The sequence below is a fragment of the Cariama cristata genome, unplaced genomic scaffold (genome assembly GCF_000690535.1).
Source record: "Cariama cristata isolate BGI_N322 unplaced genomic scaffold, ASM69053v1 scaffold45956, whole genome shotgun sequence".
Taxonomy (NCBI): domain Eukaryota; kingdom Metazoa; phylum Chordata; class Aves; order Cariamiformes; family Cariamidae; genus Cariama; species Cariama cristata.
Window position 1 is genome coordinate 3,495 of NW_009623552.1, and position 9,454 is coordinate 12,948.

At 40.1% G+C, this 9,454-nt stretch overlaps 1 protein-coding gene across 1 annotated transcript in view; it reads right to left on the bottom strand.

Annotated features, from left to right (window-relative positions):
- Nucleotides 1–4,858: 4,858 nt before the first annotated feature.
- The window catches only part of LOC104163678 (opioid growth factor receptor-like protein 1), a gene marked incomplete at its 5' end in the record, with an annotated part of 6,769 nt that continues 2,173 nt past the window's right edge, over nucleotides 4,859–9,454 (bottom strand). The window contains 4 exons of the mRNA XM_009702762.1: nucleotides 4,859–5,618; nucleotides 7,164–7,309; nucleotides 7,452–7,518; nucleotides 7,611–7,689. Of these exons, the coding sequence (XP_009701064.1) occupies nucleotides 4,859–5,618; nucleotides 7,164–7,309; nucleotides 7,452–7,518; nucleotides 7,611–7,689 (1,052 nt within the window). The remainder of the gene's footprint in view (nucleotides 5,619–7,163; nucleotides 7,310–7,451; nucleotides 7,519–7,610; nucleotides 7,690–9,454) is intronic.

The window sequence follows — 9,454 nt, forward strand, 5'->3', positions numbered from 1 at the left end:
TCAGATGTGGGCTAGGAATAGGTTTTGCCTTTGCCTGATCTTGCTTTCACACCGATAGAAAAAAAAAAAAAAAAATTTGTACTGCAGTTGGGATCTGACTTTTAATACTTTATATAAAAGGATTTACGCATAAGAATTTATTCAGAAGGGACAAGTAAGATAATACTCTCGGCAACACGGGAGAAGTTTTCTGCCTAAGCAGACATCTTCTGCCTAAGGACAGAAATATAGGACATTTTCTGTCTAAGCAGGTATTTTATCCTTAGAATCTCCCCCGGCTTTTAAAAACTGACTTGAAGTGGATTACTGTTCATCTTACAGTAACTGTGTTCAAATGCACTAGCAATCCTTGAATAAACAGATCTGATACAAACAAGAGATTACTTTTTCTGCACAAAACATAATTAAAACGTGGAACTCTCAGCCACAAGGGATTGTGGAGGCTGAAAGAAAGCATGAGTTCACAAATGGAAAAATTCCTGGAGAAAAATGGGGTCACCTTCTCGGTTCTTTGTTTCACCCCACCTGCTGGCGGCCACTGCTGGGAGGCAGGACACAGGGCTAGAAACATCTTTGGTTCTGATCCACGCTGGTAGTTCTTAGGACAATGTACATCATTAGCATGACATTGTCACACTTTTATTCGTGGCAAAACTTAACTTCACATACATGCATCGTATTCATAAATACAGCTTTTGCCAAGGAAGTTCAATATGATATGTTAGCTGTAGAAGTATGGCATAATAAGACTTACGTTTTCACTTAAACACATATACCTCACTACAATTTGTGATCAGTACCATCACAACTATCAGGAGAAGAAAGGTGAAAAAAAATATTAAATTGAACAGATACACATAAATTTTATTTAAAAACAAACATTGTTTTCCATTTAAATGTAGTAAATCTCCCTCGACTTACCTTACTGGATCGTCCACCAAAATTATACAAAGCTTCTAAGGTCTGTAAACTTTTCTGGTTACAGTACAGGTATATGCAACTGCAGATTATTAGAATTATCCTGGAATAATTCAAGGAGGCTTACACTAGGTTACATGAAATACTAACAATGGTTATACAAATACCTAATACATCAGACTGCTGCAATCTTACAGCACCTGACCAAGCCAGGGAACAGCTCTCAAAGGCTTATTACAAATATTTTTAGCATCCTTCAGGATCACGCCTTTAAATCTGAGCAACATGATCACCAAGAGCTCAGTTCTGCTCCTAGAGGATGTGCACCAGTAAGTGCTCTTCTTCCCAGCGTGGTCCATGGCGCACGCCTCGTGTCGCCAAGCTCTCGGTCTCTACGCCAACACAGTATTGGGTACCGAGGCACAGTTACGGCCTGGATAGCAGGGCACAGAGCTGTAACTAATCTTAAAGCACTGCATTTTTGCATCATTTGTACAATCGCCTTCACTTTAATATTTTGTCAAGTTACGCGTTCACGTCCCCTTGCCATAGGATACTTAAAATCAAACTGACTGTGTGTGCAAACACACACTGCTCCCGCTTAACAGTACCAGAGGCTACCCAGATGGACTAGCTAGGAAAGAACCCCTGTATGGGAGGGTCTGGTCAATTAATAAATGAAGAGCTCGGATTCTAGCAAAACACTAGGCCAAAATACGTTATTGCAGTAAGTACACAGAAATCCCTGAATACTTCAGCGCGTAGCACGACAAAAACAACAGTGAGCAAATATCCTGACTTTCTTTGCACATCCTCAGGTTCTGAAGTAATGGTTAAATAACTAAGTACTAGCATTTATGAGAATACAATTGTTTCAACATATATTGTACTGTAAACCTGAAAGTCAATACTTAGAAACTTCAAGGATGGGGTGCTTCTGGTTGCTAAGGCCATGATTTTGTAATGAAATGCACACAGTGCACCCACTTGATCCTCACAAATCTCAACGGGATGCTACACTGTATGATTGCCCTGCAGCGAATCCTTCTTTTAAGCACTTGCAAAATCAGAAGAAACGACTTCTCCATGAAAAGAATGATAAACCATCACATTTTACGTAGAGCAGAATTTGTTAGTTAAAGCTGAAGTGTCCCACAGGAGTAATTCTGCTGATGAAGCTATGAGACAAAGATGAGAGAGTGCAGGAGCGTACCTGACACTAAAAAACCTCACTTACCTAATCCCCATCGTTCTTTGACGGCAATTGGTATGCCACTATTCTTCTCACTTCTATGAAAACTGATAGAAATATACTGAGTTGCGGATTTAAAAAAAAATAAAAATTGCAGAGTTAATAAGCATGTGAGTCCCGAAGCTCTTGACTGTATTTTCAGAGACCCTGGGCCCTTAATGCAGACAGCCCTGGCAGATTAAAAGGACATGAAGTACTTAATTGTGAGTGGAGAACCAACAGGCATGTATAGGTGAAGCCGTCTCACAATAACAGAATACTGTACTGCAGAGAAATCTTTTGGATGCACATCCCAAGAGCTTTCTGGTTTAAAATTACAGCAAGATTTCTCTCTTTTTTTTTTTGGTTGTTGTTCAATAGACCAAAGACAAAATATCTCCTGAGGCTATCGATGTTCAATCAAATTACAGTATAAACATAGTGACACCCCCAGCATCCCTTATTTCACTTGAACACTCTCCTTTCTTTTTTTTGTAAAGTGTTTAGCCTTAATACTGAAGTCCATAAATTGAAGGCTCTGTATAACTACCTACCTTATAGTTATGTTCCTCATATCCAGGGTATAAATTTTCCCTACGCCATTCAAGAAGTAACTATGTAAACCCAACACTATTAAGTTGGCATGGTTAGGCACTCAAGATTTAAAAAGCCATAGGCAGAACATAAAGTTGTCCTCCCTGTATGCACGTGTGGGGTCAGAGTCCTTAACTCCATCGGCCAGTTTTATCTCAGCAGCTCCTGTCCCCTTCTGCTCTGAAGGTCAGAGGCAAACACGAAGAAGGGGATCCCAGTTTAAGGCCAGGGTATTGTGAAAGGCTTCTCAGCACCCTTCCAGCTTTAAAGAGGCGGGAGGAATTCTCTGGGGCATTTCTGCTCAGACAGACTTAACGCTTCCCTGAACGATCTGGGTTACCCTTAAAAAATCTACGTACATATGTTCCTTTCCTTACACATCAGCACAGGAGAAGGAGGGACACGTCTTCCTTCTTCCACGCCTCTTTAGGATGGAAAGAGCCTAATCTTTGTCCACAGGTACCAAGATCTCCAACTGCCACTCTATTTGATCCCAAGAAACAGCACTACCTGGGAAAAGCAATGGACGACGCACTGCCATGACGGGAATTAGTGAAACAGAAAAATACAAGACATTTTATCTATGCTCTGAAACCCCTGAAGACTTTGTCATTTTGAGTTATAAGACTTGAACAGAGTCCTGTAGCACTCTGACACTCAATCTGTAGTCAGTCACTTGCCTCATAACATTTCATCAAAAATACATTAAAGGCAGTGGATAACATATACACTTTTAAATAGAAAATACATAGAGAAGTGTTAGATTATTTTAGGACTGTAGAAAGTGTGAGTTCTACCTGCACTATTTTTTTAATTCATATTCTACACAATTAACTTGCTGGGTACAACCTTGTTTGAACGGCATGAAGTCAGAAGAGGGTACTCAGGGAAAGCCGACCATCCTTCAGTGAAGACAGTTGGGAAAGATCTTAATTGGGAAATTCCTACCCGCTGGGCTCCAGCCCGGCCAGCAGCCTGCCTCAGGTTTCAGCCGATGGTCAAAATGACATCAGCTTGTGAAGGACCTTCGATAGAGAGCAAAGAGAGGAAACAGACAGCTGGAAGGAAGCATCAGGACTGCCCTTCTCTCCCAGAGCAGCAACAAGGGGTTCAGCATTGTGCAGACCTTACCCAAAACTGGTCAAGAAACGTCCCAGTTCAGGTAAGATCCAGCAGGACAGGCCTGGTGACATTTTCTCTGATGGCTCTGATGATTAGGCAGAGCTTTGCAGTGAAGATGCTGCCCTTCAGCTGCCCAGAGGTTTTCCAGGTGCTGAACCCAGCTCGGGGGGTTGTTTTATTACAGGTGATCAACAGAGAGCTTTCACACTGAGACCAAATCTGAGTGATAGCAGAGATCCCACCCCCGCCAAATTAGCAACAGCAACAAAGGAGTCAAGAGAAGTGAAAACTTAACAGGGACTAAAAGAAGTCTAAAGTGCAGCTTCCCTTGTACCCAAAAGTTGTGGATACAGTTTCATTGTAAGTTAAAGTTTTATTCAATGTACAGTGATACCCAGCTGCACAGCACATTTTGATATCCGTTACTAAGTGTCTCCGACAAGGATGCTAATCTCTAAGGTAAAAGATGCTGTGCAAATACTGCTGTTAAACATGAACATTGTTCCTAAAAAAAAAATAGCCACTAGGGAAAAAAACTGTGCTTTTGAAATAATTTCTAGTCATTTCATAAAAGGAAATCACCACTTAAAGCATATTAAGAGAAACTTAAAAATTCTGCTGTTCCCAGGCTTTCTAATAAGTTATGCTCTTTTTTTAAAAAAAGAAAAGAAAAAAAAGGATTAATTTAATGGTAAAAAAAATAGATAAGCTTTTTTATGCAATCTGTCTGGAAAAGATAATGAATTTCTTAGCTTTGAGTACTTCAAATATACATGATTGTTTTAAAGAGCCACACCTGGTTGACTGCTGATAAACTGAGGTTGAAAAAAATAAAATTCATTAAGCTAACAGAAGCCTAATCTGATGCGTTCTCAACAAGCATAGTCTCATGAACATTTTATACTATACTAGATGGAAATTTCATCCAAAATGAAGGAGCAATGAATAAATTGCTTCATTCAACACGAAACATAATGGTTTTTAACCTCAGACTCATGATTTGAGCTCCTCCTTGTTTTTTGTGGTGGTCCCCCCTGAAAGCGTATCCTTATCAAGGTTATCTTGTAGATCTGCTGACATGTTATTTGAAGATCTGTCAGAGTCACATAAATCTTCCCCTATGGTGCCCGGGTGATTTCCACAGTCATTGTTCAGATTTTCATCATCTTTTTTGGAAGGAGAAGCATCCTCCTTTCTGTCTGAAGTATCATGAATTCCCTCTGATTTCGAAAGCTGGGCAGTATCAGTATCACTGCTCTTTTCACTGCTGTTCTGCCTGACAGCGTCACAATTCATTTCTTGTTCATCCTGGTCATTTTCTTCCCCGTTTTTTGTGAGTTCTACCTTTCTTTCTTCAGTTGTTTTACCAGCTGCGCTTCCACTCGCCGATGTATTCTTAGGCTCTTTTGGTTTCTTATGCTTAGAAATATAACTATTGTGAATAGAAATTGGAGATGCTGGCTTTTTATTTGCTTTGCTTCCCTCCATCTTCTGTTTTCTTGGGGGTCCCCAGATAAAATGCTCTGAGGGCATATAATGTTGCTGGGCAAATCTCAGGAGTTTCCTCCTTTCTCTTCGGTCTCTGATAGTATACACAAAATATTCTAGAGCACTTTGCTTAATGTTGGGAATGGTATCTTCCACAAGAGCTTCATGGAGAATGAATTTTACCAGGGGAGATTTGAAACTCTCATATCCAAGCTCGCCAAGGCTTTTCAGAATTCGAGTGATTCTCAAGTAGTTGTGTTGAGACCTTTGGAAGAAAAGGGTAAAAAAATTCCATTGAATCAGAAAAAAACCCCACCTCACAGATACAGAACTGGAATTGCAATTCCTCACTCCTTTTTATCACTCCAGGTGTGTACTTCAGGCTTCCTGTGCTTTAATTTCTCACAGCTGCTGAAGCTTGCTAGCACCTCCTTTGCTAGGATATTTTGAGTGAAAATTAGCGTCTGTAAAACGCACCGAGGCAACAGACCAAAAAAAAAATAAAATCAAAGTGTGTACTGATTCTGATTCCTTCTGCTGTATGTATTCTGAGGAGAAAACCCAGTCATTTTATAAAAGATGAGTTTTGTAGCATATTGCAGTAATACAGCTACAGAACAGGATTCATTGCACTTCAGCCATTTGAAAGCGGGGTCTCCAGTCCAGACCAGCTACCTGCCCTTCGGATACCACCAGCGCTGGGAGAACAACAGGTGCCTCCGGAGAGTAAGTCCCACTGTCCTAAGAAGATCAGTGGAACAAACTATCTTCTGGAAGTGCTTGTGAAGAGCTCCTTCCTTCATAAAGTACACCTAAGTAAACAGTAAAACCTAAACGCCTACATTTTAGATGGCTAAAATTAGGTAAAAAGAGTCCCAATTCCTGACTTAAAACTGTGTAGCTGCTCACTGGTGAGAATATAGGAACTACAGAGTAAAAAAGTGCAGTGAATAACATCTGGGCTTCCTGAAACCCTGTTTTATCTGTGGCCTGAGTCTGAGCCCACACCCATATTGGCTCATATAATATTTAAGTAAAATTAGTAACAAATTGTTCCCATTATTCACCCAAAATTATCCATCAGCAATTCTACCTACAAGCTTTCATTTGGACAGGAGAACAAGATACCACAAGAAAATAATCTTCAGCTTTAAGGTCAGAGGTATTAGGCAAGTGATCACAAGATCTGAGAAGAGATTTTGATACAATTAATCCGCGTTAATTCACTGCAAACTTACGCTCCACACAGTGCCGATGAAAAGCAACAGATGTAATTTGCTGAAAGTTGGGCTAAAGTTTGACTTAACTGGAGAGGTTTAGACACTCATTAAGCACTGCAATTAAAAAGAAGTAAATACATAATATTTCATGTTTTGAGGAGGGATGGAAATCTTGTTATTTAGCTTCCATACAGGTGTGGAAAATCTGATTTATCTCAAACCCAAATGTGAATACAAAGATAAGCCACTTGTTCTTTCCAACTGAGAGGCAGTGCTTTGGGATCAAGTGAAAATGCATTCAGTCGCATGACAAACAAATTAATTTGGAACTGTGATCTTCTTCAGCATCACCTGAAGTTGTATTTTCAACGAATTCAATGATGCCAGTTAGACTGCTAATGGGTGAGACGCACAATCAAAAAAGGGGAAGGAGGAACGTACGCATACAGACACAAACCAGTCACTGACTATTTCTTTTTCTCTTTTTTTCCGGCAATCTTTGGAAAATATATCTTCCCTTTCTCTAGAAAACAAAAGGCTAAAGAGATTCTATGGCAATTCTAGAGAGTGGAGTGCATGTCATTACTTACTCATTCAAATGCTGAAATCTTTCTTGCCAGTTACCAGCTCGTGCTACATTTCCAGTTTTATCAATTAGTTTTATTCCAAAAAACTCCAACATCATTTTGTAAGCCAAAAGGAATCTTCTAATTGCTTCTTTTGTTTTCTTGAATTCCTAATAAACAAAGAATATGCCCAAAATTCTAAGTGCCACTAAAGCAATTACTTCTGCATTGTATAGAACAACTCTACATAACAAAAAGCAGTTATGTATCAAAATTAGTGTGACGGTTTGTATTGAGCTTAATTTGTATTACCTCAATTTCATATGTAGTTAATTCTTTAGCATAGAAGTTCAGACCTTGTTCCCTCAGTGGGAAAAGCCTGTCAAAAGAAAAAGCGCATTACAGCTCACAGTATATGAACACTTAATCAAATTAATGCTTTGAAACAGAAATAGGCAGTAAGTGACCAACCACTGTATGTAAGTGTGGTTATGTTCCAGTTTTTCATAGTCTCCTTTCCATTTATTTAAGACTTCTTCAATATAAACTCCTGCATAAAAATAATTGGAAAACTGTTAGGTAGCCACCAAAACCAGCATTCAGCTACATAAAGTACCTGTCATGTTAACGTAGTGATAGAATACATACATTAATTCTCTTTTAAATGCTATGTGAAATAAGGTCTATTACAGCCATAAACAAACTCATTTTAATTTAAAATTAATTCAGTTACTAAAACTTAATTAAAAACAAGAGCTTTATCAAATTTCAATATAAACAAAGCCAACTGATTTACACCGAGTTACGTACCAGCAGAGGTTATGTGACAATAACCTCTGTAAAATATACTCCCCCAAAAGTTCTCATGTCCTAGATCCCTTTCTCATACTGACTGGTAATTAACAAACCACTTACACAAAATATTGCATCGTGAATCACCTGTCCCTGCTTTAACACGACAAAACTCCGCATCTCTCTCTCATCTTAGTAGAACAAAGCCTCAACTCTCTAAGAAATCTCCCATTCCAGGAATCTGTCCAGCTACAAATAACATTATGATTGGAAAATCTTTCTCAATTAGGCTGTGGTCAAGAGTCTTGCTGCCATTGCTACGGGGTTGACCTTGGGTTCTCAGGTCATTCTCAACAAATGAGAATTTCAGCTTTTAGTGGTCTCAAAACAATCGTGGAGTTCAGTCAGCTCCTCTTGGAAAGACACAGTGATAGAAAAAAGGGGACAAAGTACATGTAAAAGGAAATTAATCATTCTTTGCACTGAGATCGTGCTCATGAAATTCAGTCATGGGCCAGGGCACTTTTCCAGGCACTGCACAAATACACAAAGTACATAAAAGGATGTTCCTTGTTCCAAAACCCGTACAGTCTCTTTCCACGAATGACTGTTCAGTGTTAGCCTGTTTCTACTCTGAAATCAACAACAGTTTTACCACTGCCGCACGGCCTCTACCAAAGCCAAACAGCAGAGGAGTGACCTAAAAAGCCCAAAGCCCCACACAGATAGTCTCCTCTTATACATTCGAGATCTCTCTCTCTCTCTCCCCCCCCACCCCCGCAGTGAAAATTTCCACTTGAGTCTCAGTGACAAAAGAGAACTCTGTTGGTACTTCTCTTCAAGAAATGGAGAAAGCAGCCAGTCAAAGGGGTTGCTGAGAACACAGGGTTTCCAGTGCAGGCAAGGCTGGAAAAGGACCTTGCAAAGAGGACCTCCCACCATCACCGCACTGTATCCAACCGACATTTCAAGTATTGGAAAACTTGCAGCTCAGTTCCAGGGCGGAGAGACAGACAGGCCAGCTCCGAGTCAGAACCACAAGCTAAACCTGTAGGTCATGGAATTAAACTTCACACCTAGTATTGCACTAGAAGCGTCTTTCTTTAGTACCGTTCCCCAGTAGTTCAGTCCCTACCATGGTAGCTTAGAGCCCCTCTGAACACTCCCACACATCCACAGGCTTAGGCCAAGGTGGTGGCTACTCCTTCCCATTCTCAATAAAAACTTCTGCACAACCAGAGTTCACAGCCATCATCACTTCAGCCTCTGTGGCCTGTCAGCTACCTTTGACACTACCAACTGTAGCTTTCTCTTAAAATATTAAGAGAATTTTTATTCTTTACAAATTTTAGGAGGAAAGCCCTCCTCTAGCTTTCATGATTTTCTCTTCTCATGGCTAATCCCCTTGAATTGCTCCTTCATTTTGCACTTTAAAGGATGTCCCCCGACCCTTTTCTGGCTTTCAGTTCCAGGTTCACGTAGTCCTCAGGTTCACACGGACCTCAGTGCCCTTCTCTTTACCT